Source organism: Populus nigra, chromosome 8, assembly GCF_951802175.1.
Source record: "Populus nigra chromosome 8, ddPopNigr1.1, whole genome shotgun sequence".
Classification (NCBI taxonomy): domain Eukaryota; kingdom Viridiplantae; phylum Streptophyta; class Magnoliopsida; order Malpighiales; family Salicaceae; genus Populus; species Populus nigra.
Genome location: NC_084859.1, coordinates 12242146 through 12260999, shown reverse-complemented (window position 1 = coordinate 12260999; position 18854 = coordinate 12242146). Strand labels below are relative to the sequence as shown.

Below are 18854 nucleotides of genomic sequence, written 5' to 3'. Positions count from 1 at the left end.
TTGTTCAAAATTTTTACATTAGATGTTGTCAAAGAACCATTTTAACTCAATAGCTTAAGCTGTTAGGTGAGGTCTTATATTATTATCTAAAACACCCTTTGAAGTGAAAGCCCTTTGGGTTTGAAACTTGCACATGCTTATTTTACTTTGTGCTTAATTTTTATCAAATAAATAAGAATGGTGAGATTTGAACTCGTGACTGCTTGGTCATCAAGATTCTGATATCATGTTAAAGAACCATCTCAATCTAATAACTTAAACTATTAAGTGAGATTTTAAAATATAATTTATATTATTCATATAGCTTCATTATGAAATATTACTTGGTGTGGCGGACAATCGATCATTTGCAGGAAATTGAAGCATCTACTGCTATCGCGTGAAAAAAGACAACCTTCAATTATTAGTTAAAGGAGGACGCAGTTTTCTGACCTTTTTCCGAGTCACCTGGGTTTTTATCTCTTTGCATTTCAAGTTCTCCGGCACATCTGTGCGCAAACTGCAAGCCAAAGAATTATGGTATGTTTTTGATATGTAGGAACCAAATCTAACTGATCGATCACTATGAATTGTTGAGCTAGCGCCACACTTCTGCAGAGCTTTTGCAATCCTAGTAATTTTTTTTTTAGGTAATTCTTCCTATCAGATTTGATGACATGGTAGAGATTGAATTGAAGGAATTCAATTTGGTTTATAGAAGCTAGCTATATAATATAGACATCCACAAAAATTATATCATTACATAATATATACCAGTATTTATTTAAGGGATAATTACAAAAATAAAAACTCTGTGAATTTTGTTTCGTTTTTCATTTTCAATATAAATTTTATTAAGAAATTATAGTATTATACACGTATTAATACTTGATATTCTAAAAATTTAATAAAAAGTATCTGATTATTTACAGATTTACTATTATATTTATTTTAATAACTAAAATGTCCATGGATTTTTTTTTATTTTTTTTAATTTTCTTGAGTGATTTTAAGGTGTTTTAAGGTTAATAGATGATTTATAAGGATTCTCATGATGTTTTTAAAGTGATTTTAGAAATATATAGAAAAAAGAATTTTCTAACCAGCATGGTATTGGCAAGATTCTAGACAACACCCTAAGCGACAAGTCGCTTGTCACTTCTGTGACCTATCACTTAGTTAAAAAAAAAAAAAATGGATAACACATTTTTGGCTCCTAAAAAATAAAAATCAAGCGTGGGCCTCGGTGTTTTCTTAAGGTTAGGTGTGTGGGGATGACCCATTAACACCTGACTTTTTTCTCTTTTATTATTTCTAACTAAATTCTTAACTAATGCCCTCCCTATTTTTATGTATTTTTTATTTTGTATTACTTTTTTTATATATTTAAATCTCAATTAATACCCTCTTTCTGATATTTTAAAATTTTTTGCTCATCTTTTTGAAATAGTTGTTATTTTATTTATAAATATTTTGTATTTTTATAATATTTCAAATTAATTAAGAGATTATTTTAATTTATCTTCTAAATTTGATATAAAAAAATATATATTTGCATGATGTATGTATCTATAAAAATAAAAATAATTTATTCTTGGTAAGATAAAACAACCTCTAAGATAAAAAGTAAGAACATATAAATTAAAAAGAAGAAAAAAACTGGAGTTAAATATTTTTAATTATATTCATTTATCATTTGTTTTTAGAAGAAAAATTAGTTTTTCATTTAAGTATTTAATTAGAATTAACAAAATTTTCATAGTTTATCTATTTATATATATATATATATTATTTTATTAAATATAAATAATATCTTTGTGTTTATTAATTAAAAAAATATAATACAATAAAAAACATTCGAACATGAACACAGTACATTAAAAATTTACTTAAAATTCCACTAGGAGCGTAGAAAACGTACTTGATAAAAAATAATCATGATATTTTTTATATATATATATATATATATAAATATATAGACACTACTATCAATTATTTTTATTGTATTGAAAATTCTATTATTAGCGAAGCGCAGGTGATAAAAGTAGTTTGAAATAAATAACATGTTGAGCTAATTCCTAGAAATAATTAATCTCCAGAATCTTAAAAGACAGACTGTCTTCTCTGCGGGATTGCAGTGCACATTATATCTACAACAGTCGTTCAGAGGAGAGTCGTCGTCCTCATTCCCCAGCATATATATAGTCAACCTTCCTTGTTAAACTTGCGCTAATAAATGAGCCATCTAACTTCTCACACTATCACCTCCCTTCATTATGAGTCTCCTTCGCATCCACAAATTTAATTAATTCTACACCTTTAAGCCAAAATTGAACTTAATGTAACACCTAATTTATCAGGAACAGACTCTCCTTATATATATATATATATAGACACACACACAAACTATCATTACTATCATCTTTTCTTTCATTTCAGCCCAAAATGAGTTCACTTTCAGGCAACATTGAAGACACTGATGATGTGGAAAAGAAGAAGGAAGAGAAAAAGAAGCAACGCAAAGTTCCATTCTGGAAACTATTTGCTTTTGCTGATTTCTACGACTATGTGTTAATGGGGTTGGGATCTCTTGGTGCTTGTGTTCATGGAGCTTCGGTCCCTGTCTTCTTCATTTTCTTTGGAAAGTTGATAAATATCATTGGATTGGCTTATCTCTTTCCCAAAGAAGCTTCTCATAGAGTAGCCAAGGTTAGCTAAAAATTGTCCATTTTAATGCATGTACAAACACTCTCCGATTTCCTGGCGCCTCCCATCCTCTTCCTCTCCTTCTCTTGGTTCCTAATTTCTTCCTGAAACACACTTTACTCATTGCATGTATGGTCTTCTTGTTCATGTTTCAAACGAAGGCTGTCTATGGGTTTTCCTCAAATTAATTATATGATGGTGTGTTCAGATATTCTAAAATATGATTTCTGACATCGATTAATTAATTACTACTATTTTAACTTCTGGTTTATACGTACTTATTTTTTATCTTTTATTTTCCTGCAGTACTCGTTGGATTTTGTATATCTCAGTGTGGTTATATTATTCGCATCGTGGATAGGTAATCACAGGTTTTTTAGTTTCTTCAATTAATCATTTGTTGCATGTGATGGTATAAAACAATGTGTGATTAATTCGTCTGTCAATTCCTCCAATCCTTTTCATCTCAGTGACTGTAATTTGTGAAGGTGGTTAGTTAAAATCTTAAAGTTCTTAATATTCTATCAAGGTAATTACAACTTTGATTATGTATATATCAATATGAATAGAGGTGGCATGTTGGATGCATACTGGAGAAAGACAGGCAGCGAAGATGAGAATGGCCTATCTAAAATCAATGTTAAGTCAAGATATAAGTTTATTCGATACTGAAGCATCAACCGGAGAGGTCATAGCTGCCATTACAAGTGATATAATTGTCGTGCAAGATGCTATTTCTGAAAAGGTATTTTTTTTCTTTCTAATTTGGCTTTAAATGGCTAAGAATTCTCAGTCTTCTCACCTAACTTTCTTTTTTTTTCTTCGATCTGTTCGTAAAGGGTGTGTTATGGTGATTTAATTTGACCATGCATGATCACGACTTCACTAGTGTTTGTTAAAAATAGTTTTTTTTTTTTTTCAATTCTATTTGCAGCTGTCAATAAGTTCTGCCACCACGGTCGTTGAAACCCGTGAATTTTTTGGTTTCCTATCCTTGTATATATATCTTCCTAAGTTTTCTTTTTGCGGGGATCATGTGAATTGTGAAATGGTCTATATCTTGCATGCAAGGACAATCTTATCTCCTTGTCCTGAATTTCCTCGGCGACGTGGAAGTTTAAATTTTAAGAGATTTTGTTTTGCCTTCCTTTTAATCACCCCCACAAGTTCATTTGGATTTTGCAAATGATGTCTCTATACAGCAAACTAATTTTGAAAAAGAAAAGAGAAGAAAAATATTTATGTAAACGATAAGGTTTTTACGAGACAGCTAGCAATATCCATTCTTGAGAAAAAAGAAGAAGAAAATCCACTGTCGACACAAAAAATAATAGTAGAATTTAATATGGATGAGTTTAATAACTGGGATTCAACTGTTAAAGTGTCAAAGCGGCGGGGCAAGAGAATCGACCCGTATTCTCCTGTGATCTGATTTCCAAGTTTGCTCCCGGCATGGTTTTTAATATTTGTCTCAGAACCAGAGTTAAAAATATATTGCCCCAGTAGTTGCATCTATTAATTTCTTGTGATGTGAAGAAGAGAGAATAAATTTAGACAAATGGCATTTATAAGCCGGTTGGTTGTTGGATGTGTTTGGTCTTGGCTTTTACCTAGCTCTTTCCCATCTAGATCTGTAGTCCTGTCAAGTAAGAGATGGAATAATTAAAGCCTTCTGAAGTGCAGCAGTGTGTGTTCATATCAGGACATGGAGTAGAAACTTCGTCATAAATTCTCTTAGACGCTCAAATTTTAGAATTTGACAATCATACATATTTAAATCAACAAGGAAATGGATTTAGATTTTAAACAACAAAATCAATTGAAGGCTTGAAACTAAATCTTCATCTTTTGTTTTTCAATAGGAGGCCTAATTGGCCATGGGTTACCCAATCAGGCACACCCCCTTCTGAGCCCCTCAATTCTCATCTCTACCCTCTCAGGGTTCGAGACCTCCTCGTGTAAATTAGAGGTTGTGCTTTTAGGGATGGAACTAGCTTGAAGAGGTGCTAAAAAGCCAATAATAACTGAAGTTTGAACCATTGCAGAATGCACAAACCACATGATCCACAAGAGTAATTTTGATGAGAATTCCATAATTTGAAAGTTGACTTTCATTGTTTGCTGGCTAATTTTCAAGATAACGTAATTTTGTTGTCCCTGTCTTTTATAGTGAACTGCTTTAATGCCTCTGAATGTATTCTGCTACACTGATTATGCTGGCATGTGAAACAAATTAGTAGGTAATTCTCCTTCATTTCTTTGAAATTTGAATTGTGGTGAATGATGCAGGTTGGGAACTTCATGCACTATATAAGCCGATTTCTCGGTGGATTTATAATCGGGTTTGTTAGGATATGGCAAATCAGTCTGGTGACGCTGTCTATTGTCCCTTTAATTGCACTTGCTGGTGGTATCTATGCTTATGTATCAATCGGCCTTATTGCTAAAGTTCGTAAATCTTATGTCAAAGCAAGCCAAGTCGCTGAGGAGGTATCTCTTGTCATGCTAAGCCAAACAACGTTAACAAACTGATTTAAAATTAAGCCATCTGCATCAAACTCGACTGACAAAATACTAAGTCATCATCTTCTCATTGTTTATGATATTGATTCAGGTGATTGGAAATGTTAGAACAGTACAAGCATTTACAGGGGAAGAGAAAGCAGTGAGGTCATATATAGAAGCTCTCAGGAAAACGTACAAGTATGGGAGGAAAGCAGGCCTGGCCAAGGGTCTTGGATTAGGAACCTTGCATTGTGTCCTTTTCCTATCATGGGCTTTGCTTGTATGGTACACTAGCATAGTTGTCCACAAGAATATTGCTAATGGTGGCGAATCTTTCACCACTATGCTCAATGTTGTTATTTCTGGCCTGTAAGAATTCTTTCTGATCTATCTTTGTGGCTTTCTATCATATTTCAGAGATATCGAATCATTATAATATGTTTATTTTTGCTGTTGTGGATTAACATCATAATTAATATTCCATGAAGACCTCGAACTTCTTCACTGATGCAGATTCCTGAAGAAAACAAATTTCTTTCTAGCGTGCTTGACATGACATTTAGCCATCACATAGTTTTTGTATGACCTTTGCCATTTTTAATGGGATTATATAGGGTTTTTCTCCAGGGGAATGCCCTTACTTATCCTTGTCCAGCCAAAATCGTGATTGAGGACACTAATTACTCAGGCTCATTTCTTTTCAGGTCACTGGGAATGGCTGCACCAGATATTTCATCATTTCTCCACGCCACAGCAGCAGCCTACCCTATTTTCGAGATGATAGAGAAGAACACGATGAGTAAAATCAGCTCAGAATCTGGTCGGAAGGTAGATAGAGTTGATGGCCACATTGAATTCAAAGAAGTGTGTTTTCGGTACCCTTCTCGTCCTGATGTAACAATCTTCGATAAATTCTGCTTAGATATCCCTTCTGGGAAGATTGTAGCCCTTGTCGGAGGAAGTGGGTCTGGAAAGAGCACGGTAATATCTTTGATCGAAAGATTCTATGATCCTTTGTTTGGAAAGATACTGTTAGACGGGAATGATATTCGGGACCTTGACCTCAAGTGGCTTAGGCAGCAAATTGGGCTAGTTAATCAGGAGCCTGCTCTTTTTGCAACAAGCATCAGAGAGAACATTCTCTATGGGAAAGATGATGCCACCCTTGAAGAAATTACACGTGCTGCTAAACTTTCAGGAGCCATGTCTTTTATCAATAACCTCCCAGATAAATTTGAAACACAGGTACTAATTCAACAATTTACTCAACAATTCACGTCAATTGTGGTACACAAGAAACAAATTGCTTGTTGAAGTCCAGGACATACTAGGGAACTTTTTGAAAATCGCTTCAATCACAAACTATATATAAGAAACAGGATTTGAGGAATGATTTTCATGTGGAGAAATATTATTATGTACCTCCAGGTCGGGGAAAGAGGAATTCAATTATCAGGCGGGCAAAAGCAAAGGATTGCATTATCACGTGCTATCGTGAAAAATCCATCCATTCTTTTGCTAGATGAAGCTACAAGTGCACTGGATGCTGAATCTGAGAAAAGCGTGCAAGAGGCTATTGATCGTGCCATTGTTGGACGAACCACTGTAGTTGTGGCTCATCGGCTTTCTACAGTCAGGAATGCAGATGTCATTGCTGTGGTTCAGGAAGGGAAGATAGTAGAAATCGGGAGCCATGAGGAGCTCATTTCAAACCCTCAAAGTACCTATGCTTCCCTCGTCCATCTCCAGGAGGCAGCTTCCTTGCAGCGTCATCCCTCACATGGTCCTACCTTAGGACGACCACTCAGGTATTCGTTTATGTTCTGAAAATATTTCATTAAAGATGAAAGGCTAAAACTGTTCAATTTAAGTCTATTTATTTTGGTGATGAATATTTATGCATCATCAAGCAACAACTTAGAAAGTGGTTCCAATAATTAAGTGCACAAACATTATTTTTAAAGTGCTATTTTTTTTGGGGTGGATTGAATGGAAAATTTATGCTGACTAAAAAGGTACTGAGGTTACAAGTAATTAAACCATGCCCCTTTGAAATTTTAAGTTGTTGCTGAGAAATGACAACCATTTCTCACTATGGGTAAGTGAAAAGTCTTTACCAGTTGAATACTTCATACAGACTGCTAAAGTTTTCGATAATCTGACCCAAAATTACTTGTTTCTGCCAAAAGACACTTGGTGGTGGAAACCATGAGTTACTGAAGTGGTATATTGTATTGAGAATGATAGTGCCGTTTCGGTGATACAACAGAGGGAGCTTAAAATAGAATATGTGCACGAAGTATCTTGATTTTATCTGTTATTTGTTAAGAAGCTGTATTTAGTAACTTTTCTCTTGATTACTTTAATAGCATGAAGTATTCTCGAGAATTATCCCACACAAGATCAAGCTTTGGAACAAGTTTTCGTTCTGACAAGGATTCAGTTAGCCGGGTTGGTGGTGATGCTTTGGAGTCCACGAGGACAAAGAATGTTTCACTGAAAAGATTGTATTCAATGGTCGGCCCTGATTGGATTTATGGTGTACTTGGAACCATGGGTGCATTTATTGCCGGATCCGCGATGCCACTTTTTGCTCTTGGAGTCTCTCAAGCTCTTGTAGCCTACTACATGGACTGGGACACAACTCGCCACGAAGTCAAGAAGATTGCAATCCTGTTTTGTTGTGGTGCAGCAATTAGTGTTATCGTCTATGCCATTGAACATCTCTCTTTTGGAATCATGGGAGAGCGACTCACTCTTCGTGTCAGAGAAATGATGTTCTCTGGTAAATACTTGGTCTTATTTTCACCAGTTTTTCCTCACTGATAGCTTTCATTACATCATGCGAAGAAAACCTTATTTTTACATGTATCTTTTCCCATAATTTATTTTCTTAGCAAATATTTGGAGAGCAGCTGCTCTAATAAATGCATAAAAAACTCAGAAAGTGTTCGAGAGAGGGCAGTTAGAATGAACTTTGTTTGAGAGAGTTTGATTTTTCTTGCATTAATCAATGTTTTCATCACAAACACGATGCATCAGTGACTCACTGTGGTGTTCCATGCACTGGTAAAATATAGCACATGAAATGCTGAAGCGCTAACTAGTTTAGAATTTGAACTCTTGTACTCATTTTGACTGTTTTGCTGGCTCTGATTACAGCCATTTTGGAGAACGAGATTGGATGGTTTGATGATTTGAACAATACAAGTTCCATGCTCACATCACGTCTAGAGAGCGACGCAACTTTGTTACGAACTATAGTTGTTGATCGCTCAACCATTCTCTTGCAAAATGTTGGTTTGGTTGTCACCTCATTTATCATCGCCTTTACATTGAACTGGAGGATCACACTTGTTGTCATAGCCACATATCCACTGATCATTAGTGGTCACATAAGCGAGGTTTCCCTGCTTTTCTGTACTTGTCTAGAGACGCCAACTTTCTGTTCAAAATCTAAGAATATTTTTTTTCCCTATATATGTTCAGAAACTCTTTATGAAAGGCTATGGTGGCAACTTGAGTAAAGCATATCTAAAGGCTAACATGCTAGCTGGCGAGGCTGTGAGTAACATCCGCACTGTTGCTGCATTCTGTGCTGAAGAAAAGATACTTGACCTTTATGCCCGTGAGCTTGTGGAACCTTCCAAGAACTCATTCACTCGTGGTCAGATCGCCGGCATATTCTATGGCATATGCCAGTTCTTCATTTTCTCATCTTATGGGCTTGCTTTATGGTATGTTGTTTTATCTTCATCATTTGAACCTTTATTCTTTTAAAATGCAGATCATCAGATAGTGAATAACCAAATGGAATCAGAAATGTTTGATGTTCTTCTCTAAGAAAAAAAATAAATCAAAATCCCATTTATAAACACACCCGCTCTTTCCAGGGAGCAGGACAAAATTTGTTTTTCTAATTATATTGAAATTTATATCCAAGTCAGTTCTATTCAATTTGTTCCACATCACATACAAATCATGAATTACGGACCAATTTGGTGAACAAAGCAGGGACGTTCTTTTATCATGTTCATATAAAATGTACTTCTATGCATTGCAACGACAACATGCATATCTATATATATCTCAACTATAACGAGCAAGCTAGGTACTAGCAACTCTAAGCAAGAGTCAAACTTTAAAAGTCCATTTAAGGAAAGTGTTAATGGCAGAGGCATGTGGTGAAGACAGATTAACTTAAAGGTCTTCATTTTGGTGCTTGCCACCAAAATGCCTGACACCAGAAAATTCATGCATTGCTCCTTTCAATGATGTTACTCTAAAGCAGCTATTGCCTCGATGTTTGAAGCAAATTGCAATGCCTGTTGTTGTTTGATGTTTTGCAGGTATGGTTCTGTTCTGATGGAGAAGGAGCTTGCTGGTTTTAAATCTATCATGAAGTCATTTATGGTTTTGATTGTAACTGCATTAGCCATGGGTGAAACTCTAGCATTGGCGCCAGATCTTCTGAAAGGGAACCATATGGCAGCATCTGTCTTTGAGATACTGGATCGCAAGACACAGGTAATGGGGGATGTAGGAGAAGAGTTGAAAAATGTGGAGGGTACAATAGAGTTAAGAGGTGTCCAATTTAGCTATCCTTCAAGACCTGATGCATTGATTTTCAAAGAATTTGATCTAAGAGTGCGTTCAGGCAAGAGTATGGCTTTAGTGGGACAAAGTGGTTCCGGTAAAAGCTCTGTCCTTTCTCTGATACTTCGTTTCTACGATCCAACAGCAGGAAAAGTGATGATTGATGGTGAGTTTTCTTTGGACTCCACTTGCTATAACTGTGATAAAAATTTGCCAAACGGACATTTTTTTTTTAATTCTTTCAATGGGTTAAAACTGCCACCAGTATTCACAATTTTGTTTTAAGTTCTTGCAAGATCTTTTTCTAGCTAATAAATCATTTCTATAATTGGTGACATCTTGTACCAAACACCAGTCCTCCACATTTTTTTTCAATTGCTGCTGCCATCCGGTTAATTGTCTACACACAATTTCTTAAAGCTGTCTGTCTGATTGACATCTTGTCGGAATTCCCACAGGCATAGATATCAAGAAACTCAAGGTGAAATCTCTTCGAAAGCACATAGGCCTAGTCCAACAAGAGCCAGCTCTCTTTGCCGCATCAATCTATGAAAACATTTTATATGGAAAAGAAGGAGCCTCTGAAGCAGAAGTAATTGAAGCGGCTAAGCTTGCTAATGCTCATAGTTTCATTAGCTCCCTTCCTGAGGGTTACTCAACCAAAGTTGGTGAACGAGGGGTGCAATTATCAGGTGGCCAAAAGCAAAGAGTGGCCATTGCCCGAGCCGTCCTAAAAAATCCAGAAATCTTGCTACTTGATGAAGCCACTAGTGCTCTAGATGTGGAGTCCGAGCGTATTGTGCAGCAAGCTCTGGACAGATTGATGAGGAACCGAACAACAGTGGTAGTGGCACATAGGTTATCGACTATTAAGAATGCGGATCAAATATCAATTATACAAGAAGGAAAAATAATAGAGCAAGGGACTCATTCTAGTCTTATTGAAAACAAAGACGGAGCATATTTCAAGCTGGTTCGTCTTCAGCAACAAGGAGGAGTTGAACAGAATCATTAACAATTGACAACAAGAACACAGATTACTACGACCATTTCTACAGGAGCTTTCTTCTCTGCAATATCATGTGCGGTTTTTCCTTTTCTCCTTCCGGGCCATCAGGATATGTATTAATTTTTGGGTTTGATGTATTGATCATTTTTTTTCCTATGTGAAAATAACAGTATATAATAATCACACATGTAAGAGAATGCTGTATACTAGAAAATGGTATTCCCCATTTGTTTTTTTAAGTTTCTAATCATCTTTTCTCTGTTCTTTTTTCTGAGAAAGCGGGTGAGAAGAAACAAGAAAGCATACTTGAACTTTTCAAATCATTAATTTAAATAATTGGAAAACGTAAAGATGATGAGTCCCAGTTGTATTCAAGAATTCAGGTTCTTGCTCCCAGATAACCTGGTGGTCGAAAATATTTTGGCATATTTCAGTCGAAGTGAACAACGATAGTATCGTTATAGATTTGTCTAGGACCTCTTGGCAAAGACGAGGCGTATTGGACATTTGAGGCGGCCTAGATCAGGATTACGAAATCAGTTTATAAGCCCTGTACATTCAAAATTACAAAATTCAACAGGCTCTAGCTCTTTCGGACCTGGGTCTTTTCATTTTGATAACAGCAACGTGTGATTTGTGTAGATAATGGGACTTGTGTAGAAGGATCACTTACATAAAGCTTGCATTATTATTACTATCTGTTCCTTTTTGCAGTAGTGGAGTGAGTGGTTCAATTATGCGACCATTTTCAACACTACATTCGGGCCATAAGGAAGAGGTTCATTTAGGAGAATTAAAAAGCAATGAGTAAAAAAAATTTTAACTTAATTTGTAACTCAATACTTTTACCTTTTTTTATAGTATGTACTTATATTATGTGATTATTCATTTTGTATCGGGCATTACTTGCTTTAAACTCTACCAAAATTAATCCTATGAATTACATAAAAAAAAACATCCTAAGCATAGACTAGCAATGTTTTCTTTTTTCTATTAATAACATGCGGTAGAGTTTTAAAAATTCAAATAGCCGAGCTCTATGTTGGATAGTTGATTAACCAATTAATTTTAATAATTTCATTTATTTTTATTAATAAAAATAATTGATAATTTATATTTGATACTTAGTAGATCAAGATAATTTATAGTTAATACTTGCAAAGGATATTTTTTAGTGGAGATAAGGACTTTTTAATACCTAAATAAATATTTTTTTAAAAAAAAATACAATAATATATCTAAAGCGCTTAAGCATGACATAATTAACTGATTGAAAACACTTAAAAAATTCTTTACACTTCTAATACTTTTTTATATTTTTTAAAAAATTAATATTGATTTATTACGAAGTAGAGGGCTACAGGCTAGTAGCTCATCAAATAAAGGGACCGGGTTTACGAGTGAACTCTAGTCGAATCAAAGGTCCAAACGGTCTAAAACCCAACCGAAAGTCTTAACACTTTGGTCAAAGAAAACAAAGGTGGGGGCGGTGACCACCTTCCATTTACAGCTTCAAACATCTCAATTTCCTCTTCACCTCATCAGTCTCACATCAATCCCTCCATGGCAACAACATCAACAACAGCAACCTGTCAGCTTTCATGTTTCTCTTCTCTCAACCGCAGATTAAATCATCCACACCGTCGATCCATTCTCTCTCTTCCGCTGTCTCCTCGCTACAAGGTACCAAAAAAACCCAATCTTTTTTACTTTCTTTTGATACAATAAACTGATAGATTTTCATAATTACAGTCATGGGTGGTTGTGAGTAACGAAGGACATAATAATGGAGCACACTCTTTGACTTCAAATATCAAAACAAGTAGTACCGATCATAACTATACAGCTCCTGAGGAAGATAAGGGAATCAGTGATCCAGTGAAGGGAGTATATGGGTCGGCGAAAATTCATGACTTTTGTTTTGGGATTCCTTTTGGTGAGTTTTTGTTTTTCCCATTTGGGATTTGAAAATTTTGAATTTTAAGTGTTTGGTTTGTTTTTGGGAAGATACTGATGCAGCTTTTGGCATATGTGTTTTTTTTTTCCAGGTGGGATTGTTTTAAGTGGGGGGCTCATTGGTTTTGTGTTCTCAAAAAATGCTGTATCTTTAGGTACTGGTGTGTTGTATGGAGGTGCTTTGCTAGCACTCAGTACCTTCAGTTTGAAGATTTGGAGGCAAGGGAAATCAAGCTTTCCATTTGTACTTGGACAAGCTGGTAATTGAAGCATACACTTTACAATATTATCATGCTGTTTCTTTAAATTTCTGCTGTGGGTTGTTTTTAGTTTCAGCTAGCTGGCCTTTTTATTGAAGCAAAAATTTTAGTGGGAGAAAACATATATAGAAGCTTAAAGCTAGAAACTAGTGGCTTGCACCTGATTGGTTTTTTATCTCATGCTGCTCCTTTTGATTTCTTAGAGTATTTGAGAATTTTCAAATGCACAGGAATTCATGCCAGAATAAAAGGAAGCTGAAAAAATCCTTAGATGGTTGCTCTGGCCCTTGCTAGAGGGCATTAACATGCGTTTGTGGGAGACTGTGTTTACTTGATGAAGATAGTATTTGGTTTATAGCCACTATAGGATTGTAAAGTGGTGATGATCTAAAAAAAATTCGTTTTGCAGCTCATTAGCACCTTGGGAAGGTCAATAAGCTCATCCTGCAAACAAATGTGAATTGTGAAACCTTAGTGGTGTTAACCACCTGAAGGTCCTAAAAGTTGATAAATTTATTGCCTTATTGGATTTTACAGAAGATTAAGAGGTTTATCGTATTTTGTTTCTTTCTATCTTTGCAGTACTCGCAGCAGCCCTTTGCTGGAACAACTTCCGGGCATACTCATTGGTTAGTAGCCAAATCAGTATTAAATTCTCGTGATTGATTAGTTTTTTTTTTCTTCCCTTTTTTTCTTTTCTAACTTCATTATTTTGTGAGATGCAGACAAAGAAACTAATTCCAACAGGATTTTTTGCCGTCATTAGGTACTTCATAATTGGTTACTAAACCGTTTTATTTATTAAATTATCCGGTCTCCTTTTTGACACTTCAAACTTATGCATTTTCCCCCTTTATTTATTACAGTGCTGCAATGCTGTGCTTTTATTCATACGTAATGATATCTGGAGGAAACCCACCACCAAAGAAGTTGCAGTCATCTGCTAGTGTCAGTTCATAACAAAAAACTGAAAAGATCACAAGTCTGATCTAGCATGCATTTTCTCGTATAAGGCAGTGTTGCTTAGGTCACAAGTCTGCGGGTAACAATTTCTTAATAGCAATAATGTTTCATTTGATAGAATAAGTTAGTCAGTTTATGAATATTGGAATGGGACTCCAAATTATGATGTAAAAAGATGAGATTTTATCACCTTGCTATGCATTTCCATAATTCAAGATGCTCAAATTCTGGAGTATCTGGGTTTGCCTATTATTTTTTCCATCTATGATCAAGCTAACAACTTAGATGAGGATGTAATATGAACACAAAGAACTATTTCCGCAGTGCTTTTTCTGTTGCAGTTTTCCTGCTCATATGATTTCTTATAATTCATATCTATGCACCTGAGTCTTGTTGTTCTCCATTTTCCATGATTTTTCTCCACTTGATACATTCTTTTGCACCTAATTGGAAGTGAATGCATAAGCACTATTCAATTCTCTGTAGGAGAGCTAAGGATTTCTGAATTGACGTGAAGTAAGTGTTTTGGTCATGTTACAAGTGCGCAAATGCATGACGTTATGGTACTTGAACCTGGTGCATAGATTGTATCATTGTAGTGCTGATTTTACTTCTTGACTTTGTTTTCGTCCTGGTTATTCTGTCACTTTTTAGTTCAATCATTTTCTGAAATTTTGGTGTACAGTGAAAGTTGACACTCTAGTCACTTGCATGATCAATATTATCTCTTTTGTTTGTGCCATTTCATGGGTCTATTGATATTGGCAAGTCTTTCGGTGCTACAATGGTTTCGATGGGTTACATGAGATTGTTGATGATACTTGGGATGGGAATGTAGGTGGAGAGAGTATATTATAGGGCGGTGAGCTTGAAATTCCTTTTCCTTTTATATTCATCACCCAGACCCACCCTGCTTATTCTTCAATTTTTTTGATAAACTAGAGCAGACTGCTTGATGCCATTGTTCTACTGTTTCTCTTATATTGCTTTGATTCTCATGGTACAGAGAAAAGGGAATACCAACGGATTTTTATTGCTAGTAACTTGTATAATTGTTGGTTATGGATAGCATGATTGTTACTGACAGTGCTGATGATCCATCGGGGTATGGATTGCCTAATTAATATTTACGTTCATGCTTCAAAAAGCGGTTTGGAAAGGCAAAATAGTGGAAGCCATTGAAAAAAAATAGAGGCCCTAGTGTGATGCCCCATTTTATATTCTGTAGACCTGTAGTTTAGAGGATGTTTTTTTTTTTTTTTTTGTTACAGCGGAAACAAAGAAAAAAAGACTAAACTACTCTAGGGAAGCTAATTCCCATGATATCTGCTAGAAGAAGCTGTTGCAAGCCTTGAGGAGGCTCATCTCAGATCATCAAACCATTGTCGCAGGAAGTTGCAAGCTTTGCCATAAAATCAGCACAAAAATTAGCCTCTCTAAATGTAGTTGAGAGGAAATGGACGCTCCTATAAGCTGCTTGATGAATTTGTATATTAGGGTTCACTTCCATTTCTCTAAGTCGGTTGTCTGCCATTGATGTGCCTTTTAAACTTGTGTTTTCCTTGGTAAGTGGGGATGATGGGCTTGACACAGTTTAAGTTCAATAAGAGGGCCATGGTTATTGTGCAAGACATGGTTGGTAACACATGTACACAAAAACTAGCATACTAGTATTGGCATGCATATAATTGGGAGCTTAAACAATGGACTCGTATATCTGTAACCAAATAAATTCAAGCTTGATGGTAATTGAAACAAAAAATTTAGAGTTCATCTGTGCATGTAATTGGGGTGCTTTGAAAGGTTGCAAGGTCTCAAAAGAAAAGCTCCAAGAGCTATGAAGTGGTAGTGTAGAAAATGTTGCATGAAGAGTGCTTCTACGTTTTCGCAGAACTCTACAATCCGGTAGGCTGTCAATGGATCAGTGGAGGCTTTTCCTATTTGCTTTTACGCTTCCTTGACCCCGTAGAATCCTGCTTATTATCACTGTCTTCCCTCTTTTGTGCCAAGTGAATGATGAGATGTTAGTCTTGAATTTGAAATTCTTTAAGCAAAAGATATTGGGTTCTCTATTCCTATAAGTGGAACCACAAGCTTTACGAAATGCACATTATAGAGCTGCCAGTGTTTTTCCCCCCTCTGATAGAAAAGTTGCTGAAGCCCTGGCCAAGAATCGCTATTGATCTGTTGATGGTTTCTCTGAAAAATAAGGAATTGTAAACGTTTAACCTCCTTGGAGCCTGTGGACCTCGATTCAAGCCTCTCCATGCATCGACATACAGCATGAATTATGGCTAATAGGCTTAGTACCTGTTTAATTCTGCCTTCTATTCACCACATCACCTTTCGAAGTGAATGAGCACGGGGTTGTGCCTTAAAATATCAGCCAAACATTTAGGTGCCGATTGGAAACACAATCCCAATTTGTATTTTATAAAAAATTTAATTTTTTATTTAATTTTTTTTTGTTTTTAATTTTTTTTATATGATAATATCAAAAATAATTTTTTAAAATAAGAAAATATATTAATTTGAAGTATTAGTATTTGAAAAAAACTAATATTTTGTAGAGTATTTTAGGGAGAATAAACAACTTGTTCTCAAATGAAGTACAGGTAAAGAAATAGAATCACTAACAATTTCATAGCTACAAAACAAAGCCAGTCAACAGTTTCTTGTCCCAAAGAATTTTCATATGATTGAAAATTAATACTATTAAAGCCTGGTCCAGTCCTCACGGCTGACACCGATGGATTTTGGCTTGCATAATACAATCACCTGTGCTGTTGTTTTCTTATATTATATGCATGTTAAATCTCAATTCATTCAAACTTGATGGTTGTAGGAACGAGGCAAGTTCGTATTCAAAAAGTAAAAAGGAGTTGTTTTATTTGGTGTGTGGGTGGTCAACCATGCAATGAACACATTGCTAGAGTTTGTTGGAGAGCTGAATATATAATAGTTGCAGTTGAATAATTCTTTAAGTACGGAACTAAGAACTTCAGAGGATGAGAAAACAATATTAATGAGGATTTGCGAAATTGTGATCATATGACGAGAGCACGACTGCACGAGGATACAGTAGAGTTTTTGAAAATCATAGGAAAGCAGCCCAAACAATTCTTGGGAAATAATATTGCATCATGTAACATTCTGGTATTCAGGTTCAAATTAAAAAAAAAAAAACATTCTATCATCCATAGAAAGAGATTCTAGTTACCTTACAAAATGCCCAGATAGCTATTTTTTTCTTAGCGCTTTCTATTTTGCTGAATAATGCCCAGATAGCTACGAGATTTCATCATCACTGCTTTGTTTTTTAAAACTTAAGTTACCTTACAAAATAAATAACTAGTGTTTCTTGGGTGACTAGCGAGAAAAGGGTATTTCTTTGGAACTTTGGTAGTTGATTATACAAACAGATGCAGCCTAGCAAATTGGAACTCTTGCAAAAACTTGCAGGTTTGAATATATATATATGGATGTGTAAAATGTTGATGATAAAGAAGAATTAGAGCTGCCTTCAAAGTTCAAGAGATTGGTTCAGGGTAAGAATAAGAGTTATTCAGTTTAAGTCTCGTATTCGAGTATCCAGACTATTGCTTTTTGAAAAGGTGGCATATTATTTACATCAGATGATATATATTATGTCAAGGAAACCAAACTAGCAGTAGTGGCTGCGCGGTTTCCACCAGTTCTAGCACTAAGCCGAGACCTACAGTAACAAGGAAACCTGCACCATAAGCTCTTTTCTTCAGCCAAGAGATTGGCTCTATGTTTTGGCTCAATCACTTTCACTCATTCTCGCCGTGAGACTAATCACATGGTAGATCACCTGGCCAAACAAGGAGTGCGCAGAACAAGTGAATTTGTTGCTTGGATTTGAGTCAGCCGGATGTTTTCTGGGTCTAGTTCTGTTTGCGGCTCTTGGTGAAGATGGTTTGTTTTTGTCAGGTTTTGATTGTTTCGCATTCTAGAGAGGTAATGGCTGGTTATAGCAGGTGATTGGTCTGAAGACCTCTATTGATATGGAATAGTCGATGATAGTTGGTTGTTTAGCTAGGCAGTTATGTTTTGTGTGGAGGCAAAGCTGCATACTAAGGCTGTTGCTCTGTTCTTGTGGTTTTTTGGCCTTTTCCTCTTCGTTTTGTTTCTTTTGCTAAATCTGTGTGTTTTGCAGATTTGAAACTCCTCCTTCCCGCCATCTTTTGGCGTTCTTAATACATTTCACTAGCTATCAAAAAAAAGAAGGAAACCTGCAGACCTTAGGCAACTAAGTACAGGTTAATTAGTTGTCAGCCTTAGCTTTCCTATTGTTTATACACTTCTTCTGAATGTATTCTACTCTTTTAGTTGTGTAACTAATACATGTACGACAGCTTTTTGCGTGAGTGTGTAAAGGAAGCAAATACAGAACCCTATAATTTGAACAGTTTCTTTGTCTTCTCTGCATTTTTTCAGCTTCTTTGTCTCTGGTTTTCCTTTTTTTTTTTTTTATTCAAGAACTTAGGTTATAATATTAAGTCTAATTATTCTTTTAATTCGTGGACTTAAACAAAAAATGCATCTTTTAAAGTTAAGTTGTTGAAATGTTAGAAGACTATTCATAAGAAAATCATTTATACTAAATGACAAGCATTTTAATCTTAAAGGACAAACGGCCAATCCTCAACAACATTTTTCTTTCTTCATTCAAGTATCTTCAACAAGTACATTATATCTGCTCTAGTCTTAGTTTAATATTTTAAATATAATATTTTGTTTGTATGTTTTGTTATACATGCATGCTAGAATCTTGTTTGATTTAATTATAATTTTGAATATTTTATTATATGCTTAATATGCATGGAAGTTATTTTAATTCAATTTCAAGTTTATGT

General features: G+C 35.3%; 2 protein-coding genes across 2 annotated transcripts; both read left to right on the top strand.

The window, feature by feature from the left end:
- The first annotated feature begins 2154 nt into the window (after window positions 1-2154).
- Window positions 2155-11034, top strand: LOC133702317 (ABC transporter B family member 2-like). The gene is made up of 12 exons (XM_062126637.1): window positions 2155-2688; window positions 2992-3046; window positions 3255-3430; window positions 4975-5175; window positions 5300-5559; window positions 5895-6435; window positions 6619-6998; window positions 7560-7975; window positions 8353-8594; window positions 8680-8927; window positions 9540-9952; window positions 10245-11034. The coding sequence occupies exons 1-12, from the start codon at window positions 2425-2427 to the stop codon at window positions 10799-10801; spliced, it is 3753 nt and encodes a 1250-aa protein (XP_061982621.1). The 5' UTR covers window positions 2155-2424; the 3' UTR covers window positions 10802-11034.
- A 1184-nt stretch (window positions 11035-12218) lies between these two features.
- LOC133700943 (protein FATTY ACID EXPORT 1, chloroplastic-like) lies at window positions 12219-14297 on the top strand. The gene is made up of 6 exons (XM_062124682.1): window positions 12219-12478; window positions 12548-12731; window positions 12844-13011; window positions 13594-13640; window positions 13737-13777; window positions 13878-14297. Exons 1-6 carry the CDS (start codon window positions 12359-12361, stop codon window positions 13969-13971), a joined length of 654 nt encoding a protein of 217 aa, XP_061980666.1. The 5' UTR covers window positions 12219-12358; the 3' UTR covers window positions 13972-14297.
- The last annotated feature ends 4557 nt before the right edge of the window (window positions 14298-18854 follow it).